The 24,813-nt window shown below is 46.5% G+C and overlaps 1 protein-coding gene across 2 annotated transcripts in view; it reads right to left on the bottom strand.

The window, feature by feature from the left end:
- RASGEF1C (RasGEF domain family member 1C) overlaps positions 1–24,813 on the bottom strand; it is a 95,105-nt gene that overhangs the window by 20,219 nt on the left and 50,073 nt on the right. For both annotated transcript variants that reach the window (XM_064521079.1, XM_026101949.2), the window contains 5 exons: positions 15,787–15,969; positions 13,737–13,859; positions 10,967–11,104; positions 5,458–5,670; positions 2,340–2,414 (listed from right to left, as the gene is read on the bottom strand). In XM_064521079.1, coding sequence (XP_064377149.1) covers positions 2,340–2,414; positions 5,458–5,670; positions 10,967–11,104; positions 13,737–13,859; positions 15,787–15,969 — 732 coding nt within the window. The remainder of the gene's footprint in view (positions 1–2,339; positions 2,415–5,457; positions 5,671–10,966; positions 11,105–13,736; positions 13,860–15,786; positions 15,970–24,813) is intronic.

Raw genomic sequence — 24,813 nt, 5'->3', positions numbered from 1 at the left:
ATTTCTCTTTAAATCTCGGTATTCCTCTGTGCTGGTACTGCGCTTGAAATTACAGATATAGCTACTGCCAGATGACACACACAGCCATTGTGCATTCCTCAGTTTATCGCTGCACATTTCCTCCTTCCTCTCCGCGTCCCTCCCCGCCACGGCTTTATCCAACTTGATTTCACTCACTGCTGCTTCTCCTCCCATTCTTCCAAAATTCACTCAAATTCAGTGCCCTCATTTGATCCCTTTCATTTCACTTTGCAACAGAGATGATGACTCCCTGAGACACTTGTACTTTTTCAGCTGTCCCTCGTGTTCACAGCAGGTTGCTGAAGTCTCATGAAGACTGGTTTGTCCTTTTCAGTGTGTAACATTCCCAAGGAAAGACTTACCAAGACCAGAGTAGGGGAGAGTGGTTGATGGGTGACTGAGAGCAACTACGAGATAGTATGCTCCATTTCACCTGTTAAACTTCTTAGCTGTTTCCAGCTGTGACCTCTTCTTGTCTCTGACAACCTCATGCTCCCAGTTACACCAGAGATGATGGCATGAAGGTGATAGGAAAATGCAAAACTCATGTGCCATAAGGATCAAGAAACACTGAGACAAGTTGCTGCCTTGCAGCCAAGAGCACATGCCACCCATGAAGCCATTTCTTGAAGCTCATAAGCAACTCATTAAGCTCATTAATTGTGGCTCTCCTCGACAGAAGTGGCTGGCTGAAGGATATAGCAGCCACAGGGTCTCTTCCAGATGTGCTAGGCTGGTAACCAGCACATGGATAGTCAGAGGGCTGGAGCAACCAATAAATTGCTCACTGTGAGAGTGGCTCACTCGCACCTTGGACAGTCCAGCAGCTCCACATGGGAGCCCACGACTCCTCCTCCAGCCTCTCCTCTTCCTTCTCCTAGCAGTAGGAGACTGCAGGAGCTGTTCCTGGGCACCATGACATTGGAAACTAGCTGAGCTTCTGCTTTTCCAAGTGGCAGAAGAATGATTTTATTGTCATTAAATCTGAGCAGAAAATGCTTAACTGCAAGTTCCTAGATTCTGTCTAAAATGAGATGATTTTTAGTCCATCTTTGATACACTGGTAACTCCTATGGAGGCAGCAAAATTACTAAAGGTATCAAAAAATACAGAATTCTTCTCGCCCCAGGACTCTTGACTAAAATTTGACATGTGTTGGCTAAGCTGATAATGGATGTCATTTTCTCAGTGATCAAAAGCTCCAACAGTAATATTTTCCATTAAGAAAGTCTCCTTAATACACATTTAAGCCCAAGACAGCATTTTCCTCAACACACATTTCCGTGAAGTTCTTTACTAATAATGACAATTATTTTTATGGCACTCAGAGTTTTCATATTTCTGATACACCATAGATATCTGAGGATTCCTTCCTAACAGATGTGATCAATGCTCAGAATACCTGGAATAACAGCTCTGCCCACTCCCCTCTCCCTGCAACCAAGTGCAGAATTTCCAGAATTCTAGTGAGAGGAGAGAGCCTGGTGTTGCACCTTTTATCCATCCATCCATCCATCCATCCATCCATCTTCTTCATCAATACAAATTATTCTCTTTGGACAGGACTATAAGCAGAGGTCTTTCTCTTATATTCAGCATCTAAAGATGAAATTCTGCCATTGATGCATGATCTCAGTGGGAGCCCATATGCAGTCCTGAGGATGAATTTTCCACCCTCTTTCTTTTCTGGCAGTATGTGAAATCTCAGACTCTCACTCTCTGGCCAGGAACTGTTTTTCCTTATTGAGGCACTCACTGAAGTGCTGCTTCAAACCCCACTGGAATCAGTGGAAAGGCTCCAACTGGCTTCTCTGGACTTTGGATGAAGCCCTGATCAGGCACTCCATCCCCTACAGTGCTTTGCGTTAAAAGCTACTGTGTAGAGAGAGAAGAGTACGTTGATTCATGACGCACTGACTCATGACTGTGGTGTCTGGGCACACACTATGGCCATTACATCACGTCCAAAGTCTTTACGCCTTCATCACTGGGAACAGACATTCCCTGGTTCTGTACAGCCACAAGCCATCTGCCCCGATCAAAACATGTTAGGAGGAATGAGCAAGAGGCCAGGACATCGGGATGCTGGCCGTCTCTGGCTGGGACATATTCTCATCAGGAAGGAATGGCAATGACCTGCCAATGAGAGAGCTCTACCAAAGGTCCCGTCCCTGCTGCGAGAATGTAGATGTCTGCCAGTGGGTCTGGTCTTGCTTGCCGTGTGCCCTAGGCCCTGTTCTTTCGTATCTCATCAGATCAGTTAATCTGGAACACACACAGTTATTGCAGGAGACATTTTGCATGCAGACAAATCATACCTTGGTGCCATCCAAAGGGTCTTTATGTACAAACGCCTGCACAAATTCCTCAGGTCCAATGTGACTTAGCCTTTCCTTTTAGAGGGGAAAAAAAGAGAGACACAGCAAGAATAAGAAAGTACCCCAGAATCTCTTCTGTTTCTCTTGGTAAGACTGTTATCTGTCAGCTTTCAAAGGGTGCTGCTGAACTGGTAGACAGCCAACTAGCACCAGACATTAAAATTCATAAGAGCAATCAGAGTTATTTCAGCAGAAAGAGGAGAATGAGAATAAAAATGTCTCATTACTGACAAGCCACAGTAAGAGCCCTCTCTGCTGCACAGGGAGAAAGGTGCTGGATGCACAAGGCCCCATCTGGGAGCCAGGAGACCTCGGTTCTGTACTTAGTGCTGCCATAGACCTGCTGTGGTCTAGCATCTCTCAAAAGCTTTGTTTCCCAGCTGTTAAAATGGCAGTAATGCTGTGATCTGGTAACCATAGCAATCACTAGCTCCTCTGCAGACACAGTGCTCTGACCCTAGCTCTCTACCCAATGAAGCTCAGGTGGTGCCCTGGGGTACTGGCTCGGTGCCACTGGGGAAGGAAGGCAGTAAAGATGCATGTGCCTACATTAAAGGCATTAGTTACATAGTAATGTCCCACGCACTATCCAAAACAACAGCAAATAAAGAATGCGTAAACGACAGTCCATCTCCACCAGCTCCTGAACAAACCTGGCAGCCTCAGCCATGCCTCTGGGCACTGTTCAGGAAGGACAGTGGTTATATTCCTCCACATCAAGAGTAAAGGGCCACAGACAGGTTGCAGACTAAAAATAAGCTGGCATTTGTGATCCTGCCTCTATGGGAGCTCCCTTCGGTTCCTCGAAAAACTAAGCTTGCTGACAAAAGAGGGAAGGAAGCTCCTGATCCTGTTTTGTGAAGGTTTGTTTGGCATTGGCCCTGCAGTCTGGAGGAGCTGAGCAGCTCTCGAGTGCTTCTGGAACATACGGCCATGGCAGCCAAGGTGTCCTTGACCCAACAGCTAGCAAAACTTCTTTGCCACCATCGGAAGCTGCTTCTCCACCGCACCCCAGCTATTTCTCTGAGACTTGACATCTATCATATCGATATATCTCAAAACTGTTGAGAAAAAACATGATGTGAGCTATGGTACTTTACAGCAGTTAGCATCGTGATTAATTATACTGTGTCTGGCTGCTGCTGAGCCTATTTAGCCTATTTCTTAATGAACTAGGCCCTCAGGGCCACATTTTTGTATACATGCCTTAACTGCCTTTGACTTCTGCTTCTGCCCATCAGCACAATTCAGTTCAGGCTATGAAAAGGGGAGAGAAGATCACTTCCATCTTCTGTGAACAGAAGAAACTAGCGCTAGTGACTGAGCTCTTGGTGGGGCAGCACAGCCTGTAAAAGCTCAATGGTCTGGCAGTCAGAAGATGGGCATCAGTCTCTGTTTTATCCCTGTCCTGGGTCTTGGACCATTCACGTCTCATTTGTGCACCTCTTCCCCCAACCTGTAACAGTAGTACTACGGTCTGCAAAATGCTTTGGAAAGCCCTCACGAAAGCTGAGCTGTTAGTATGATCCCACTGGGCTACTAGATATACGAGGTGGTATTTTTAAGAAAGCAATATGTCACTTCAGCTCCCCATTTAGCAGTTCAGTTCCCTGAGACATGCTTATTAAAAGCAAGTACTTCTGAAAGATCACAGGCCTCCAAGATATTCCAGAGGAGATATTTTGGAACTCATACAGCCCAATCTTAAGGCGCTCAAGCAACAATAAAATCAACTGCAGTTTTGCTTAACTGGAAATTTTATGGCTACTCTTATGGTATTTCTCCTGGCTTCTCACCTTGACACTCTGATAATAGTACAGAACTCTTACTAACAAGTAACTGCTATTAAATAAATAGCAAGTAATTCTTACTGACAAATAAGCACTAGACAGTTTCAATGGAGAGTAACTGGTGCGTGAGATGCAATACGTGAAAGAGAAGATAGAGCACTGATTATAGTAAAGTGGAATGAAAACCTCTGGCTGCATCACAGTTTCAAGAATGCAGTTTGGTTACAGGGACTCTCCCCTTAGAGGGTAGTTGTATTGTGGAGGAAAAGAAAAACAAGAAAAAACTCCAGGCAAAAGGACTTGTACTATCTAGCTTAAGCTATATAAAACTAAGAGTGCCAAAGCTGCATGTTCTCAAAACAAACCATGACCCTAAGTCAGGGGTTTCTGAGCTCTTCTAGTTCTTGAGAAACAGAATATGAACTACCTTCAGAATTTCCAAAGCTAATTCAGTGATATTCACTCCAATCTACAGTCCAGGCTTTCATTTCATGGGGTTTTTTTTCCAGTCTTCCTCTCAAAAATGAATGGTGTCTACTGGAGGACAGGCAGTGGGAAATTGTTAGAGCATTGACAGGTCTGCAGAAAGCAGCAGTAAGGTTTTATGTTCTTCCGTGGACCTTCAGGTCTACATGGAAGATCTGACAGTGGGAGAAGAACAATGTGCAACACAACACTGTCAAAGGTGTTGGCACAGCAAATGGAGCAATTACCATCAAAAGCCTGTTTGAAAATGAGCTAGCATTCAAGGAGGGAAACAGCAGGACTTTGTGTGGAAGTGGGGAGTGGTTTTTGTGTTTGCACACCCTTGTATGGGTATGCATAAAGTCCCAAAGGGAAGAATGAAGAACACACCAGCAACTCGGACGCTTTTTGTATCTGCAGAAATGGATTTGAACTGCTAAAATTTCTTCCCAATTAATAAAAGAGCTAATAATCAGCCATTCCAATAACACCTTCAGGTTGTGGGGCTCAGAGCATCTTATAGAAGTCAACAAATGGAACCCCTTGACCTTTCTGGGAATATGACTCACATTTTACAAACAGAAAGAGATAAAGTGACCTGTCTGAAGATGCACAGAAACACTCTGATGTATCTCTTGCTTCTCGAGCATCTCTTTTAACCTGTCAAAACCTGCCTTCTTCTGCAGTGCTGATACAGCATGAGATGTGCTGCAGCAGTGCAGGTGTTTTGGTTATGTCTGGAATACTTAGCAGCTGGTGGCTTAAAAAAAAGATCTCTGACTGCAGAAACCATTCCCACTTACCAACTCCACATGTGTGAGCTGCTGAGCCAGAGTGTAGGGGTCACTGCAGACACTCAGGATTTCTCTCTGGATCGATGGAGGTTTGCTTTTAAAGGCAACCAGCTTATCGGAGACAGCAGCACTGATCTTGACAATCCCTTCTTGCCCATGGCTGAGGGTTGCAAGCTTCTGATTCAGGGTTTGCAAAAGCTGATTCATTTTTTTCCAGTAGGCCTGGAAAAATGAAGAGAGAAAGAAACATAAACCACCCATAGAACTTGATAATAGAGTATTTTTATGTTGAATTTTCCTACTGCAAAATACTTCTAAGCCAGCAACAGGTTACCACTTCATTTTCAATGAGCCTATTTCAGAATAACTAGTTGCCGTAATTACAGTTCTGTAGTCTGGACCACAGAGACTGCAGTCAAGAGAAGAGGCAAGCAGGACTGGTGGGTTGGGCTGGCAGCAGTACTAGCGTACTCCTGCCAACACCAGTGCTGGGGGGATCGGAGGAGAGGTAATGCTTTAATACGAGTTATACCAGCTTTCTGGAGCAGAGCAGCGTTCGGTCCCCATCCTTTACGTCAGGTAGAGTTTTTGGCCAACGCTTAGCTGTTAATGTTTCCTAGTACATCTGTATTTACCAAGAATAAGAAATGTTTCTAACAATATACTCTCCATCCCTTTCAGCTGAGAGCAGCGGAAGCATGCTGTTATTCCGACCCTGTTGGAGCAGTCTGAGCATTGCATAGCTTTGAGTATTTAATATCCAAAATGTTAATTGCTATTGGAGGAAGCTCATATCGTATTCCAAGCACAGCCATGTGCTCAGCATGATGATCATTACTAAGTTGCTCAGGTTGCTCTCAGAGCTGGAACAGCTCTTCACAGACAATAAGTAGAGCCGCTGGCCCTGGAGGATGGGCAGAAATGCCTTCAACTCTTCATGACTGATAGATGCAGACATTATAAAACTGAGATAAATGAGAGAACAGGTGGATGGGCTCTGAAGACAGGATTAATTGGAAAAGTCCTTGGGCTAAAGCCTCATGCGGAGCAGAGGGTGGCTGTATCCTGCTGAAGAACAGGGCCTCATGGGCTCTCCCTGGAGGAGAAAGGAGCATCAGTCACGTGTGCGATGGGTACTTGTTCAGCTTCAGAGAGCACGGTCCCTTGGGAAAACAGTCTGCATGCTGGCCCACTGTGAGCTCCCCCAGCACACAGATACACAGCGGAGAGATGCCCTGGCTGCTCACAAGTGGAATAACTCCTCACTCCCTCTCCAAACAGAACTGAGCCACATCAAGTTGCCAGTAACACCAGTTTGTAAGCTGTCAGTGCATAATCTGAGCTGGCACACAGCCCTCTTCTGCTACATCTGTACTACGCAGATGGACACCATGGCACCCTCCATGCAGTCGTGATCATCACACCAGCAACTTGGCCAAAGCGTGCCTTCCCATGAAGACCAACACACACCTGTGTCACATCCCAAGCTGGATACGGCCCAAACGCACACTTGGAAAGTGCTCCTGAACCCCACAATTTAGATACAGCATTTGTCTTCAGTCTATTCTACACTGTGGATAGTCTGAAGTTGTGGGCATTGACAGCACTCATGTTTTAGGTGTCCAAGTTACCAGGAGCCAGGCTCAGTGCTCTTCTCACCTACACAGGATCCCACCTGCATACAGGAAGCACTGTATCCTACCATTTCACAGTCTAGAATAACATGCTCTCATCTGCCCTGTTTTCATTATGGTCCGAGGCTGGAAACCCTCAGAACGTCCCAAGTTTTTCCACTTTTGCTGCAAGACTTCGTAACATTTGTATGACTCTTCCAGCAGAAGGATTGCCATTACTGAGGTTCTCATTTCACGCACGGAAGATGCCCTCTTGAGCCAGGCTGGAGCATGGCCCAGTGAGCAGGATGTGGTCAGGCTATTTTGCAAAATATAGCTGAGAAGCCCAAAATGAAGTAAACACCTAGAAGGCAGGAGGGACTCCTCTAGGAAAACGTTCAACGCATTTTTCATTTAGAGGCAAATCACAGAGGAGGAGTGAGGAAGAGTGAAAAAATAATAATTGAAGTAATTTCTAAGAAAATAGGAACCATTCTTTCAAATTTCATCTGCTTCTGATCTACACTGGTTCCCAGGAAGAGAGACTGCCAGGCTTGCTTCACGTAAATCCTCACTCAAACAGATGGTCAAAGGCCAGCCTGGACCTACACCACTGAACTGCATCCAAATGTTTCTCTGGTTTACATCTCAGGTGTGTTTGCAAATCTCAGTGTAGCTTTTGAAGCCCTATGAATAGAATAGTATTTTTTAGTGGAAATTCAAACGGTGACATATTTTGGCATTTTGTGAACATATTTTGTGAACTGGGGGAATTAATTCTTTTGGTGGTGGTGGTGGACGCTGACATCAAAGTTTTCTACAGAACATCAGACATTTTTGCTCAAAAACTTTAGGCTGAAAAGCCAGTTCTCTTTCAAAATGCAGTTTGGATGAGAAATCTTTGACCAGCCATGTCTGTGCAGCACCAAATCCTTCACTGTTTGGATGAAAAGCCAGACAGAAGCACAAAATTGCTTGAAAGACAAGTATATCAGCAAGTCTCTCGATAAACCCTCATCAAGAGATCCAGTTTTACCTAGTTTTTGTAGGAAATATGGCACAAAAAATATATACAGGCAATAGCGAACTAAGATTCAGGTGGGCCGATCAGCAAAGGAGAATGAAATAAATCAGATACTTAATGAATACAAAAAAGATTATTCATAAATCAGAGCTTTTAAAGAGACTCACTGTAAGTTTGTTGAGTGCACCCTTTCCTGGAAAGCTTTTCTGTGAATATTGGGGGAGGAATAAAAAGAAAAAAAAAAAAAAAGAAACACAACGTTTTTTGCCCTTTTAAAAGCATTTCCTGACGTCTTTAAAATATATTCCCTAAGTCAAAATGACTTTTTTCATTACCTTTGACATGCTGGTAATTAACTTGCTGCAAAGTGAACCCCCATTGTATGGGAGCTGCGTGCTGGACTCGCTATCAACCTATTTTTCTTCACTCCCACATTAGCAGTCAAAAGAAGCATGCTACTGTTTAATATTTAAAGAAAATGTTTCATTCTTAACTGAGAAAGTTCCTCTGAAGACAGCAGGCCTCAGCAGGTGGCTTAGGAGCTCAAATTTTAATTAAAATTTCTAACTCTAAATGCAAATCACAGCACTTACTAAGAAACGCTTCCCAGCATGGACACCCTTATAAGCACATCACAGAGCCTTTAGAAAGTGGACTACACAAAGGACAGGAGCATATACTGGAGGGGAAAATCCTGCATTAACCTACATGGACGAGACGACCTAACAAATCTTTCAATCTCTAATTCCTATGATTCACGATGGGAACAACTTTCTTCCAAACAACTGATGGGCACAACCACTCTTTCATGCTGTCCCTCAAAAAAGGAAATTTGCATTTGCAGGAATATAAGCTGTTCCTTAAATTAATTATTGATTTCACTCAGGCATAATCATTTGCAATTACAGCGCCTAGTAATATTTGAAAAACAGTGATTTGGACCTAATCCAGTCTGCGGCCCCTCAGAGCACCTCTGCACCTCAGTACACAGAGCTACGCACTGTGTGTGCACACTAAGGTGTGCAGCAATTGCTCAGGGCTGGCAAATAAACTGCTGCTTTGTACGCCAAAGGTTTCTCTTCGTGGCTCTTCATCAGGAACATAGTTTAAAGAAGGCCGCAGGATGGGTCGCCTCCCTCCCGCGGATGGGGTCAATGCCACCCTGGCCCTTTCTGGCAGCCCCTTCTGCTCCCTTCGGCTCCACCGAAGCGACACATCGCTCCCCGCGCTCTTCTCTCCCGCGGGCCGGCCAGCCCGAGCAGCAGAGCCGCGCCAGCCTGCAGCCAGCCCCCGAGTGCCGGCAGCGATGCCAGCCCAGCCCAAGAGCAGCTGTTTCCATTTCTCCTGTGTTTCATGTGGGTAGGAGGGTCCTATTTCCTTTCCATTCGGCTTCGGCCCTGCTGATTGTTTCTCTTTTCTCTCCACCCCTCTCTTTCCCAGCCTCGTGGGTACGCGCTTCGTGTTATACTGAACTGCACACATCTGTGGCCTGAAGCCAGGCCTCGATGGAGCCAATCGAGCTGAATTCTTCCACATCTCATGGTTAACCTAGAAGTAATTAGAGACTCTCCATGTGCTGTTTGCCCATATCCTTAGTATTTTCATGGACTTGGTGGTATTTTTAATGTTTCTGAATTAATTTAAGGGGTTCACCCACCTGAATTTGCATGTAGGTCTCTCACAGACTCTGTTCACTGTGTCCTGCTCTGCCACACACATACCTCATGTATTTGAACGCCAAGAGGGAACCTCTATAACCATCTGGACCGAGCTCCTGTCCAGCAGGCCACACGCTGCTGTCTTTTGCCACTTTTATGCTCCAGAGAACTCGCATGTCCGTAAACATTTTTTAAAACCGTAAGGACTGTCCCTTGCTATCTCTCCAGGTCATCAAAACAGACTGGATTCAAAAGGAGCTAATGTCCTGGCCCGCATAGATCCTGTGGTCTTTAATGTGGATCCCAGAGGCATTAGTCAGGTTGTGATTGCAGTCTGCCGCTCTGTATCTGCTCACTGTCTGTCTGGGTCCCAGCTTTACAGTTTGAACCAGCTCCATCATCGAGCCTGGGAAGTGTTTTGCACAGGACAGGAACGTGCGAGCCAAACCCTTGTCAGATTCACTAATGAAAAGATGATGACAAAAAGCAAAGATTGTTTCAAAAAAATTAACAGACTGTGAAGAGATGTAAGCTAAGGAATGAAAAATCAGATTTCTGGGCAGGAGATCAAGGACATACGGAAAAAGGAGAAGGTGAGACAAAATAGGACCATAAATGTCCCTTGCTGGTTCCACTCTCACAACCACTCATTTTTCACTGAGAGAGGAAGCCTTCTTCAGGTACCTTCAAGCAACTGGTGATCTTCTTTAGCTCCCCCATGCAGTCACTTGAAGACTGGCTGCTTGCTCCACTCCTTGTTCACTGAAGTAGACATCCAGTAATGCCCCATAAGCCACTGCTTGGGCAGGATGGTTGGTCTTCAGTCATGCTACTTAACTCCTCTGCTAGACTAGAATTTGGGAGATCACAGGGGGGTTGCTGTTTGAACTGTGAACACCACATTCAGCCTATGCTATGCCTCAAATCTTCCATCTGTAAAATGGGAGAGTTATTCTCTTAGAAAGTGGTGTGCAGTAGATAAACTCCACTGATAACACTGATGTATCCCCATGTCACTGCCACGTGAATACCTAAACTGAGACACATGGCTTTCGGGGAAGCTACTACAAGTTTTTACCAGCAGAGGAGAACAAAACTGTAAGAGCTCCCAGGAACAGGCATGGAATAGAACATGGCAAGTAACAGGAGAAAAAGTAGGAGGAACCAAGTAGGATAAATGAACTTAACATCTCCAAGCAACGTTCCCAGCCAGACATCCTCACCTCATCACATGGGGCTATCCTGTGAATCATGTCTTTCAGATGGCCGATCATCCGCTCTTCCTGAAAATCATATGGGAATGTTTCTGTCCACTCTGTCAGCAACTGTAAGATTTTGGGTCCAAATTTTCTGATCCGTGCCTGAAAAGGAAACCAGAATGATGGATAGGGATTGCAACGTCCTTACTCATTAAAGTGTCGGCAAATATGTATCTCACTGAACGCAGGCCAAATTTTCAAAGAAGGCACTTACGGTTGCACCTGCAAAATCTCCACGCATGCAAACAAATAGTCTGGTGCACAAATGACACATTTCTGCATGCAAAATGTACCAGTGTCTATATGCATGCACAATTGTCTGTTTTACATGCAGATTTATGTATTTTGCCCATGCAATTGGCCAGTTTATGGTTGGATGGACATATTTTGTTGGTGCAACCTTAATACCTTATTTTAAAACATCTGGCCTTTTTGCTGATTGGAACCATATGTTCCTCCCTACAACCCTCCTATGCTTTCATCCTTTCTTGAAGAACTGGTTGCAACGTTATTCCTTGACCAACAAAGAGGTGAGTCTTTTGCTTCTGTGCTGTCTGGCAGGGGGATGCACTGCTTAGTGACCACTGGTAGATGTAACACAAGGAAGAAAAGACAGACAAAACACAGGCACATTAGTACCTTTACCTGGACTCCTGATAATGTTGCCCTCTTCCCACATGAGCGCAAGGTCATGATAGGATAAGGAGGACACCCGCTCAAGTAACACACAGCTGCTGCCCACTTTGCTTTTGGTGTAGATGTGCCTGATGATGCAGCAGCAGGAATAGTCTGGGGATGATACGGGGCAAGGAGGGGAACGGGAGGGAACAGCACAGTTGGTGCCTTTGTATTATGTCAATACGCAGCCAGAGCGGCTGCTTCCAAAGCTTTCATCCTCCATTATCCAAGAACATGGAAAGCACAAATTGCGTTAAACAATAAACTGTATTTTTATTTACAGAAAACATAGACCAAAACAAACAGCCTTCTGCATACATACTGTAGCTGAAGTGTACCCTGTAATCAGGAAAAATTATACTCTTGAGCTCCACAGAGCTCTGCTTTTCAACCAAGGTGGTTAAAATGCATATTTCAGCTTTCCACCAACAACAGGTTTCAATGAACCACATCTCTAAAAATAACTGCTGTCAGCTAGCATTAAACTCACGCTCAAAGACCAGCAGGTGGCTACGAAAAGCAAAGCTTTGCTGGAAACTGCAAAGGTCTGGGGATACATTTGCTCCAGCTGTGTAAACTGCTATTATGAATTCAAGGAGGGGACTTTGTGCAAGCCACGGGACACGGCTCAAGGGACGGGACAGCACTTGTGTGCAGCCACTGTTGCAGTCAGCCCCACTCTCAGGAACACAAAATCAGCTGTGTCCCGCCAACTGTGCATTACTACAGGGCTGTCTGAAATGCAGCTTCTCTCCGAAGCAGCTTCACTTCGTGCAGATTGGGAGTTTTTTGTAATAAGATAATAAGATAATGTCTCTTATTTCTTGCAAAGTTTGACGAGCAGCGATAGTCTGCAATGCTCACATTTGAATCCTTATAACTGTGCGTCAGGCGTAGCACCTGCTTTAGAGAACTGAACTTATCACACCTCGGAAAAATTGTTTTGGATGCTGCACCTGACTCAAATTTTTGCATTGCACTCACACTGTATGTGCAACTCAGATATCAGTCTTCTACGCAGGCTGGCTGACTGCACGCTGTAGGGAAGGGGGAGCTCCTGTTACTCTTGCAACCAGCTGCCCGGGCAAAAACAAGCACACGTGCTCAGATGCTGGTGATTGATTCAGTATTGGATGCCAAAAACACGGTGTTTCAAAGCTGGGAAGGCCGATCCTGAGACACATTTCGGAATTCTGTTTGAGGTTTTTCGGTTTTGGGAGGAAAATTGCAACTGATGCATGTTCTTCTCTCCTCCACTGCGCTGAAGACATATCTCCTGCTCCAGGCAATGCGCTGGACAGGTTTCCATCAATACCCCAAGGAAAGCTGAGTGGAATCTGGCACTGAACAGGATCCAGCGGGATCCGTCTCGCCTGCAGCGCCTTTGGGATTTCCAGAGGACGCACGTGTGTTGTCACACACTGTATCAGTCTGCTCAGTCCTCAGGCAAATCAGGAGGAGCAGCGACGCCGTAACAGCTTGGATTTTCCCATTTCGTTAGCTTGTCAGAGCCTCGCTGCTGCTTCGGCTCGCTCCCGTGTGCCAGACGGAGCCCGGCTCCGCAGCACGGCTGCACGGACGGCCTGTCCGTGCCGACAAGGGAAGGTTAGTGGGGAGCTGCATGCTCTTGCGCTGCGATCACAGCGACAGGAAAGGCCAAGGGGAGCTGTTACACTCTGCACCAGAAGCAGGAAAGCAAAAGGGCAGACACATGAAGTAAAAACGGGAGAGTGCTGTGCTGACGTCAGCGAATGACAGTGTTGCATTTTCATCCTACCTCCTCGCATCCTGCAGGCTTCGTCAGAGCCTTAAGGAAGTAAGTAGGAAAATCACCTGGGAAGACTGAGACAGGGGGAAAGGGGAATTAGAAGAGGATTCACAGTGACCAGTGCCTGGGGTGCCGCTCTTGGACACTGAAACTAGGGTGCCTCGATGTCAGGATCTCAGCAACAACTGTCACCCTTATGAGAACGCTTTTGTTCAATCCAAAGGGAGTCCAAGGACTTTCTGCCCCTTGAAAACACCTCACCTTCTTCTGCTATAAAGCCACACTAACCTTGTCCAGCACCGGGTCGTCCAGCCGCTGCTGCTCAATGCACTTGTGACAGACTCGGGACAGAAGCTCGTGAGGTTCGATGAAGAGCCTGGAACTCAGCAGGAATGTAAAGATATAGGCTTTCTGCAGAAAAGAGACAAGCAGACCTACTGTAAGCCAGCCAGTGGCTAAGATTAGCCAGAAATGCCCTGAACTCCATGGTTTTTGCTATGCACCTACTGCAAAACAGAGCTTCCCACTTAAAAAGCAATACAGAAGCTGGAGCATAGTCCCTGCCTAAGAGAGGACACAGCTTTTCATTAGACATGTCAGTAAGTCACACTGTGACTTACGGCTGCCAGGTGGATGTCTGCTCTTCTGTGTTTATTAAATACAAACTTCTGAACGTTTACATTTTCTTTTAAACAGCAAAACCCATTAGAGCAAACAATCTGCTCTTTTATAGCAAGGCATCTGCACCGGGACAAAGCGACAGACCTGCATGTCTACAAGACATAAGGATTCCTGACCCTGAAACTGGTTACAGTGGGCGCATCCTGCCATTCACACTCTCCCATGAGCCAGCGGCATCTCCTACGTTCTCAGCACCCATTCCCAAGCCTCACTTGCCCAAAACCTTGGATATATGCTGTGTGGAGGTCCAGTGGAGATGGCCTCTAGCTCGCTCTGCAAGAGCTAGCCCAGGTGTTGGAGACAGCAGAAGCAGGGACAGATGGAGGCCAGTGACAGGTAAGTGAGCGTTGCTCAGGCAGCCCTGTGCCACGCTGGCTTGGGAGCTGCAGACACCCCCACGTTAGTAGTATCTCCCCTTTACTGCCCTGCAGGTCTCACCCTGCCTGCTTTAGGGAAGGTTTCACTCATTCTACTGACTCCCCAAAATTTGTTTCTAACAGCCAAGCTGTATCATAGGCAGTACCACTTCTCTGCAGCTGTAGGAACCAAGACTGTTGGATAAGTCACTGGATTATTTAAAACATTCCTGGAGTGAATTTAAAATATATACATGAATCCTCATTCGTTTGCATCCCAACCCCTCCTGGTGCCTGGATTATCTTCTTTTCCCCAGACCTAGCCATGCTCCTGAGCAGTAGGTGAAATTATTTCACATCACACATTGCTTACCGGAAATCTCACAGCCTAATCTCACCATTACCTACTTTTACTGCCTCTCTGTTCTTTTTTAATTGATATGCTCCTTTATGACTTATTTTTAGCTGATCAGAAGCTGAGCTGCAGCTAATTTAAAACGTGCTGTCTGCTCTGCATTGGTAACTTTAGTGGTCCTCTAAACTGCCCAGAAGCCAGCGCTACTCTGGCGCTTTGAAATACAAGCCTTTCCATAGGGACACATTAGCACTTAAAACTCTTCCAGTCAAACTCTGCCCTAAATTCCACCGAGGATGTGCAAATGCAGTGAAGCTGATGGCTTGCAGGACCATAAACCTGCTTTCAGTTTAGATCCTTATATTGTCAGTGAAGAAACACTGAATTTCCACTGAAGGAACAAAGATCAGGATCTGAGCTCTGCTGTCCAGTGACTGCAGAGTCTCTGTGCATATAACCATATAACTCTAGGTAAATTAAGAACCCATCAAATTTCTCTATTTTCGCTGAGGGGATGCTTTATACATGCAGAGTAACCTTGATGGTTTTAGCAGCTGCTGAAAACCAGCTAATTTAATGCCAGTTCAGACTCAAAGTTTTTGTGCTTCGGTCTTCATCTAAACCTCTCTGGAATGAACTGCTATTTTTGAAGTTCTCCTACTGCTAAATCACTAATTCATCATCAGCACAGCTTTTTTTTTTTCTTTTTTTTTTCCCTGTTCTCTTATTTAAAGGCAGTATCAACTTTGGGATTCGCTCTTTCACGGAAACAATTACAGAGTAGGGCAATAGCATTTAAAGCCATGCATCAATTTACCAAGCTTTAATTGTATGCAGTTTTTAAATAAGCCCTCTTAATTCAAAGTTGAACACATTTGCATTTTTGCATAAAGTGCTGTCCCAATTCATCAAAATTAAACTGTTTATTATACTGTGAATTGCTTACTTCAGGGTAGTAATCAGTGGTAGGTATAAGATGCTGGATTAGAGCATCCAGAGATGCTGAGGTAAGGTTTCCATCCTGGAAGATCAGTCCTCCTTGTTCGTCTTCTTTTGAAGTATGTAGATGAGGGCTGAAGCCACATGGGGTAAACATGCTGGTAGACCTCAGCGTTTGGGGCATCCCTTCCTGCAACAGAGAGAAATACATGTCAGGGGCAAGATCCATCAGATTTATAGTCAGAGTCTCAACTGTCCTCTACTGATGACTTGAAAAACAGAAGATGCTAATGAGAGTTTCCTGTTCACAATATTAACACGATCCCCCCGTGACACCCGCTTTTACAGTTGCCACCAGATCACACCTGCGATGAGAAATACTCCCAAAGGAAAATGGAACATTTTGCTTCTGCTTTTGGGCCACAAAATGTCAGTGGCTGCTTTGGGCTCCCATTCTAGGCGAGATCTGCGGTAACCTCCCTTTCGCTTTAGCCCGGGGCAGTCCCAGGTAGGAGAGGTGAGATACTTGGCACTCGAATTCAGCAGGTTCGTGGGGAAAGCAAAGCGATAGCTTTGAACCTCCATCCCTCTGAGATTGAGCCTGGGAGGATTTAGGGTGAGAGAAGGGGAAAAAATGGTGTCAGTCAGGGTTTGCTCAGGAAGGACCTTGAGAAGTGCTCTGTGGCTGCTGAGGGACAGGAGAGCCACCCAAGTAAGTGGTTGGGGGTGAGGGCAGATACAGGAAGATACAGTCAGCCAAGTGCAGGATGGAAAAAGGAAAAGAGAGGGGGAGGGAATGGAGAACGTGGGAGCTGCAGAAGAGATTAAAGAGCAAAGAAAAGAGAAATGATGAAGAGGGAAAAGCCAGACACCTGCACTATTTTTGGAACCTAAAGTTACTCAGTCCTAGATCTATACTTAGGCACTAAATATATGTTTCTAAAAGATCCTGAGCACTCATCGACTTCACTAGAGCTGCAGGATCCTCAGCACCTTTGAAAAGGAGGCCATGCAAACTCAGAGCACGCAGCCCACCTTCCAGCTCCCTTTATTCCAGTTTTCCAGGCTGTACTGGTTTACTTTCCAGGCTCCATCTCAATTTTGTGGCTTACAATCAACTTTAACTGTTTCTTCTGTTGAGCAAAGTTGTGTTGCTTCCAAATTGGTGTGAGGGGCAGCAGATTTTACCCTGAGGGCTTTAAAGCATTTCCAGCTGCTTCTGCAACCCCCCCACCCCCAAGCTGCTCTGCTCTCAACTGGAGGCTGCATCACAGGACTTGGACCAGAAGGACAGTGCTTTCTCATTCCCCAGTCAAGCCAACACATCAGTCTGAGCAAGGGTCTTTGCAAACACCACCCCTCTGTGACCTGCCAATCTGCTTCTAAATTTGATTTTTCTTGGGGTGAGAGAGGATGGGAAAATGCCGAAAGGGAAGAGTCCTAGCGCCAATCTCTACTCCCCTAAGCAGCAACGAAGCATCGTCCAGAACTCCAGCTCTCCCTCCCGAGCATCAGCTCTGCCTGCTTGAAGGACCACATCTGCCCCACGGTCCGCCAGCCAGTGTGGACCTCCCTGTGGCTAGCGCTCGGCAACAGGGAGTGAGGGGACACGCTTTATTTTCTAATATCTTTCTCGACCATTTGCTCTACCCTGTTCCATCTGGGTTTCTGCCTCTTTCCCACCCCACAAAACTTCAAAAGCCACCCCGCAGATTTGACTTGAAAACTCGAGTTTGTGTTTCTCCCTCACATATACCAGGGGACGTGCTATAACACAGACAGCGAGCTCCACTTGAGTTACCTGTGCAGCATGTTGTATTGGTTCCTGCAAACATCCCTGCGCGCCCGAAGTGCCTCTTGGCCTGGCACAACCCAACTACTCCCCAAAGCTCAGGCTGCTACAACTTGCCCAGTCCAAGGGGCAACGTGTCTGTGAGCCAGGCAGGTGGGAAGCCCCGGGAGAGGCTGGGAGCTGAGCCCAAGCACTGCGGGAGCTCGGGCTTTGCTAGTACAACGCGGGTGACTTGATCCCTCAGAGGAGAGCCCGTTCCCCGGGAGCCGCGGTTCAGCTTCTGCGTCATGCCGCGTCTCCTGGGAGGCACATGCAGGCTGGCAGCGTGGCCTGCCACCGGGATCAGCAACCAAAAAGCAACCGCAAGTGGCTATCCAGCAAATTCCTGCCTCAATGAAAAAACCAAATAGATGACAGGGATTTTACTTTATTTTATTTTAAAGACCAGAACATCCAAATGTCATCCAAGCCAGAATGGAAGCTGAAGTATCTCATTTTAATGAACATGCAGATGTGCTCGTTAATAAGGCTCCAAGAGCAACTAATTGCTGCTTTTTGTACACAGCTCAGACTTGGTGTAGTAAATAGGAAAGACTGCCAAATCCCGTTTGTTATTTCTAATGCTATGTTATGTCTTGTTTCTATGGCAATAATCCCAAGAAAGATTACATGTCCATATAGATCAAGAAATAAATCTCATGGACATATAGCTGTCTAGATGAGGAAAAGAAAAAGTTAAAACAACTGTGAATTTATAGGACACATCCTTGCTTCAATGTAAAATAGAGGACTAAGTAATAATTCATACAGTGTAATCCCTCACTGTCAACGCCATTTTTATTATCAAATAGAAACACATCTGAACAGGATATTGCCTGAACTTTTGCATCTCATCACGTGAGGAAACTTGATGAAACACATAGTAATGCCACATAAGAAAAAGTTACCGTTATTTTTAAAACTGAATAAAAACAGCTGCACAGCTGTTGTTGACACGCTTTTGAGTATTGTTAAGAAATCAAATTTGACCTTCTACTATCGAGTTCCTGGGCTAATCTAAAATTTCCTGGGCTGATCTAAAATTTCCTGGTGAGGCTGTGGCATATCTGAGCTGCTGCCTGGTTGCTGTCACACCTGCCACTTATGGGAGTCACAGTTTTGGCATAGGAGAAAGGCGCATATGTTGCAGTTCGGAAGGTGTTAACATCAAGCCGTTTTGCTCATCGCTACCTGATGCTGTTCTGGTAGGGTGAAGACCAACCCTACCAACCATACAGAGACTAGAAACCTCTTGCACTACTAAGCTTGGTAATAACTAGTATTTGTATTAGGCAAATAGGAGCTTAGGACAGTGACTTCTCTGCTTACGACGTCTCATTTCTTTTTCTGTTTATTCAGTTTCTGAAGCCCTCCTTTCAAAAGCACCACACAGAAATAAAAACTCGCTTTGAAACAGAGTCTAAATGTACAGTTGCCTGCAGTAGGCAGACTAGGCTATGCTGTCAACCAGTGGCAGAATACAGGAATGAGGAAAGTACCGAAAGAGTGGAAAACAAGCAAGCAAACAAGAATCCCAAAGAGATTTGTCGTACTGGACCCGCAGTGGTTTGTGGCATTGAAAAGGTGTAGACGGAGCCAGACCCTTCTTGGAGGAGGAGCACACTGAAAGGACAGGAGGCAACAGTCATAGGGCGCAAAAGGGATATTCCAGTTGAACATAAGAAAAAAAATCCCTCCCATGAGTGCAGGGAGAAGTTGGAACAGGAGCTCAGGGAGGATGTTCAGTCGCCATCCTGTGAGCTTTTCCAAACTCAACTATTTGAGGCCTTGAGCAACCTGAGTGAACTTTGAAGTTAGCCCTGCTTCGAGCAGGAGGTTGGACTAGAGACCAGAAAAGGCCCCTTCTGATCAACTTTTCTATGATTCCAGCACGTGGCTTTTCTCAAACTACTGCAGTGTTATTCCATTTCTGGAATATACTATTTCAGGGAGAGACTATCATGGGATAACATGAAAGCTTCTTTTAAAATTTAAACTATGACAAGTAAAAATCTAGTCCAGGTCATTAGATATTTGTAAAGGAGTTCATTTTGGATGTAAAACTTTCTTCCACTATGCCTGGACACAACAGCCCACATGTGGTAGAAAGGCCAAAAACCTCATTTCAAGACCACTTGAACCTAACCTGAAATCAATGAGATTTAAGCATGTGAAAATTCGGTAGGTAAGTGCCTCCCTGAACTGCAGTGCAATTCAACATACAGTGTTTCGGTGAGCCTCTCATTTCAGAAAGCAGTGGTTTTAGCCTGCAGGTGCTACCTGTGTGTCTGTTCACCCTTCAAAGTCTTTTGTCCCATTTGCCCAATTTCAACCAAAATTTTCAGTAGCAGAGATCTCAAAAGCCCTTGAGTTCCTGTAAGTGCCACAAAGCTGAGCAGCTGGGTAGAGGAGAAGGACCCAAACCAGTGACCCTGTGGGCAGACTGCCGCGATGTGAGCTGACCTGTCTCACTGAGCTCCAGAGGACCTGTTCGGAGTGGAGAGACCTTACGGAAACACCAGCTGCAGGAGCAGCATCAACCTGCCTTGCTAAGTACAGGAAAGTCTGCTCATGCTACGGAAAGCCAAACCTCCTTTTGCAAATTGTGCTGCTCTTACCCACACTTACTAAGACCTGGAAATTTCCATCAGTAAACTTACTGAAAGGCTGGTGCCCTGTCTTTGGAAAGATGTTCTGCTGCACACGGGACCCCAAACCAGATTTAATGCTCGTGGGTCCGGAAGGAGCACGGACGCTTTGCTCACAGCACGCAGCCTCCGGTGGCAGTGACAAGGGTAAATTATAGCGTGTGCCTTGAAGGACGCTTTGATAGATGGGCTCTGGGGGGAGCGCTGCTGGGAGGTGGTCTCAGCGAAGGGCACGCTTCCACACCCTGCCACAGAAAATGACTGATGATACAAGTGGCTGTGCACATACCAGCATCCAAACTACCCCGGCGCTGCAAAAGACTGAGACCTAGAGCTGAGCAAACGCCTCTAAACTTTTAGGGGGAAAAAAAACAAAAACAAAACACACCATGCAAGGGAGGGGAACTTGTTGGGACCATGCTCAGATACGCCGTCTCCCGCTGGACAGGAGAGGGCAGGACGCGTAGCTCCTTGCTTTTGGAAGAACCAGGTTATAAAATGGAAGAAAACAGGTTGGACTCTTCACTGACACGGGCACAAAGGCAACATAAAATGCTACTGAGCCGGTGCTGTAGCATTTTCACGGACATGTTATGACCACCCACAGCGGCACAGGGCAATCAGTAATCCCAGCTCAGGGCAGGTCGTGCTGAGCGAGAAGGCACAAGCAAGGTCCGTCCTCATCTGTCTGTGCACGCTGCAACACAGCATCCCGGGGACCCTCCGTCCCCAGGAATGAGGAGGATAACGGCATCATACCAGGCTCCTTGATGCTCTCCATGATTCTGCAACAGCTCAGGCACTGTTTTGTTCAACTATGGCTCTCCTGAACAGTAAAAATGGGCTTTGCTGAAAGTGAGCCCACCTCCATTGCAGAGAAAATGCACTTTTGTGGTTTTATATTAATAACTGAAACAGAGAATCTTCTCCCCTCCTCTTCTTGTATTTCTTTCTACCTCTCTTCTTTTCTTGATCTACACATTAGTCCTTACCTTTCACCAGTTTTGAAGTGTTTTTTTTCTGTACATTCTTTTAATATCTTTCATACATTAAGATTTGAAAAGAAATAAAAAATGATTGCAATATACTCCTTTTTAATCTTTCTTTCTGCAGTGGCCAGAACAGCTCAGTTTCCAACACAGAGAGGAAGGCAGGTAATCCACAAGACGCTTCTCACTGCAAATTATGCTGCTTATGCAAAATTATTTAAGTAACAACTTGATTCACTGAGCCAAAAATTGGAATGAAATGATGACCAGTGCCTGGCAGAGAAGCCAGCTGCAAACTCGGCACTTGCAACACACTGTAAGTATCTCAAAACCTCCAGGAAATGGTTTTCCATGCCCAAACCTAGGAAAACTGAGCAGGGCACAGCTTAAAGAAACAGCTGCCTAACCACACACGTAACGTGGGCCCACCTATCCACTGAAAGCCTGTCTCCTCTCCCATTGCCATGCCTCCGGTCTCAAATGCAGACCACCGCGCGAAAGGTGCGATGTGCTGGAGGACGGCGAAGGGGCTGCCCGCTCTGCCCTGCCCGGTGCCAGCCAGATGAGCCGCAGCAGAGCTGCCAAGGTAAATACGTGGCCAGCACTCGCCAACTCCAGCAACCGCTGCTACAAACGTCCCCGTGGCAAGTACAGCTAATGCTTACGTGGACACAAAATGTTCAGGAAACATTTAATGTGTTTTTCAGCGGCTTTGATGTGATAAGCGTTTTATCCTTTTATCAAAAACTAATTGCACTGTTTACTTTTGATCTTCGTTTCATCTCTGCCTTCCATCTGCTCTGCCTCTCTCAAGGGGAAACAAAGAGCCGGTACCTACTATGTGACAAACCGAGCGGGGCTGCAGACTTATCTTCCCTCCCACTTAACTTTCAGATTAACAAAATAAATAAAAACCTTCCCACTTCAGGGATGAAATGCACCAGCTTTTAAAGATTTCCCACCAAAAGTACAGGAGCTGGAGAGGATGGTAGGGGAAGGTCTGGTGGCTGGAGTATCTGCCTGGGACACCGGAGGGTCGCTCCAGTTTTGCTCCCTCTCCCCGGCCACAACGGCGGGCTCCTCCTCGCAAGGACTCAGGACGCACGAGGCAACGTCAGGTGAGCACAAGCAGGGCATTCGCCAAGGGCATGGGACACCCACGGTCAAGCGTAAGGCAACGGACTTCAACAAATATCCCAAACCTAGTGTGAGAGCTGGACTGCTTCGTATGCCAGTCTGGGAACAGAAGTGGGAGGCGTCTCCCACCCCATTCCATCTTGACCCTGCAACATCTTTATCAATCCAACTTTCACCAAAACCAGAGAGTTCAAGCAAGTGGAAACGGTTCATGCTAAATGAACACTTTCGAAGAAAGAACATCTTGGAAAGTTTCTGGCCAGCTTTAGTAACCAAACCTATTATCTGGCCAGTGCTATTGACGCAATATGACCCTGTGACGCATGAAGAAATTTGCTGAAGCATTTTGCTCTGTTACGAAAGTATCGGGAACTGCAGGATGGAAGAGCAAGAGAAGAGAAGTGATCACAAGCAGCCACTGTCTTCTCTACATGGATGTTGGCCCAGATGATCCAAGGGACTGCGCATAGCTGCTGAGGAGCGCTTGCAGTGCAGATTAGACGTATAGATCTCTTCTCCATTGACTTTAAGTCGCACTGCAGTACCGTCGAGACTAAGGGCCTCCTTGTTCTCATTCACATACAGACAAGCCCTTCCCCAAGCGAAAACCAGTACGAGACGGACAAATCGTAGAAAGGGAAACTAGAGCATCAGGTGACCTACTCAATGCCACAGGCGGGAGAGAAACCAACTCTCAGTCATACTCAGTTGGCCCTGGGGTCCAAACTATAGCTGGAGTCACCAGTGAGGTAGCTCATAAAAAGCTCTGACCCCTGAACTGACACTGAAGGAGGTAAAGCCTGAAGGAGTCAGAAACAGTTACACTGTGGAGCAGGTTGTACAGTGAAGGCAAGTTTGGGGCCCTCCTCACTGGCAACTTCACAGACAGCCTGCAGGCAAACACCAGAGCCAGAAGGATTTCGCTGTTAGTAAACACATTATTTGGCAGGAAGACGCTTTATCAACGACGGCTGAAAAAGACAGACACCTGTGTTTAAGATTAGGCTGAAGATACTTCTGTAGGCTCATTCTGCCAGAGCTTTCACAGCTCAATAATTGTCAGATGTAATTGTCCTGGGCTGGCCAAGCCTGAAAACATCCTGGTGAGATGCTGTCCAACAGCACTGGCCCTTCTCTGCTTCCCCATGTCCTGCCACTTCTTTTCGTGCTGACTCCCTCCAACACGTCCGACGTGCTCCTCTTCTTGGTACCCCCTCAGTAAAACTTGCTCTGCTGTCCAAAGCCTCCTGCGAGTCACTGCCATGCACAGACCGGCCTGTCCGGTCCCTTGCACAGGCACTTCCCTGCTGGTATCTCACCCATCAGTCGATCAGGTGCTAGTGGGATGCTCTGGGAAGGAAGGACATGGCGTGAGAGCTCATGCTAAGTGTTCTCGCCCTACAAAAGCACATAAATCTATCTCTCACCAAATGATGATATAAGGGTATGTTGCTAAACCAGGGCAGGGAGCAGTGCCACCATGTCCAATATGATCTGTGAGAGCCAAAGATGAGTGTTTCTAATAAAAGCAGTGTTCTTTGACTGCAGAGAAATCCAGGATTTCTAACGGAGTCTTTCTTAGGTAAGTTCCCTGAGGAGATGGGTATTTGTCAGAGTACGTTTGGCTGGGATTACTGTATGATATAGCTTCCTGAGGTGGACGTTGAAACGAACTGCCCGCTTGGAAAAAATCTGCTTGGAGCATGTAAAGCAAACTCTGGCATACGGCTGCACTTCCACCGTCTCCTCGAAATGAGACCTCTGCTCAGCCGGGACCTGTGACAGACCTGCTTCCCGGTGCCAGCTCCAGCGCCGGGGTCCGCGCTTCACCAAGGAGCAGCCCGGTCGGGCAAAACGCCGGCCTTGCTGTGGGCACAGGCCACAGCTGGTGCGAGAGCAGCTGGTTCAAGTGGAAGATACCTGTGCTAACACAGAGCCCTGCTGCAAAGACGGAAAGCTGCAACATGAGTGTTTTGGGGATATCGTCCATGCTGACAACCCCCAGAAGATGACACGAGGAAGAAGCTCAGAGAGAAGGAGGGAGCGCTGCCCTTTGCTGGACACGCTGCCCAGCAGTGCGGGCGGTACCACCACTGCCTCCCGGCTCGGCTGCACGCTCCCTTTGGGTCCCAGCAGGACGAGGAGCGAGTCCACCAGCCGTTCTCCATAACGCGCTCGCTCTCCAGCCATTCTCCATAACGCGCTCGCTCTCCATCCCATCCGCGGCAGAAACGCGCTCTGTGCTCTCAGCACGGGACATAGTGGGGTCTCATCCACCTCGGGCAGCTAACCACCACTGCCAGACAAGTCCTAAACACCAGTAGCCTCAGCAGAGACTTCAGTATCACACGCTCATGTTTTTACATTAATTTCAGTAATTTTCAAGCTATTCATCTCTGCAGACAAAAAAACCTTAGGAAGATGATCAT

Source organism: Dromaius novaehollandiae, chromosome 15, assembly GCF_036370855.1.
Source record: "Dromaius novaehollandiae isolate bDroNov1 chromosome 15, bDroNov1.hap1, whole genome shotgun sequence".
Lineage (NCBI taxonomy): Eukaryota > Metazoa > Chordata > Aves > Casuariiformes > Dromaiidae > Dromaius > Dromaius novaehollandiae.
This window is presented reverse-complemented; position numbering and strand designations above follow the sequence as displayed.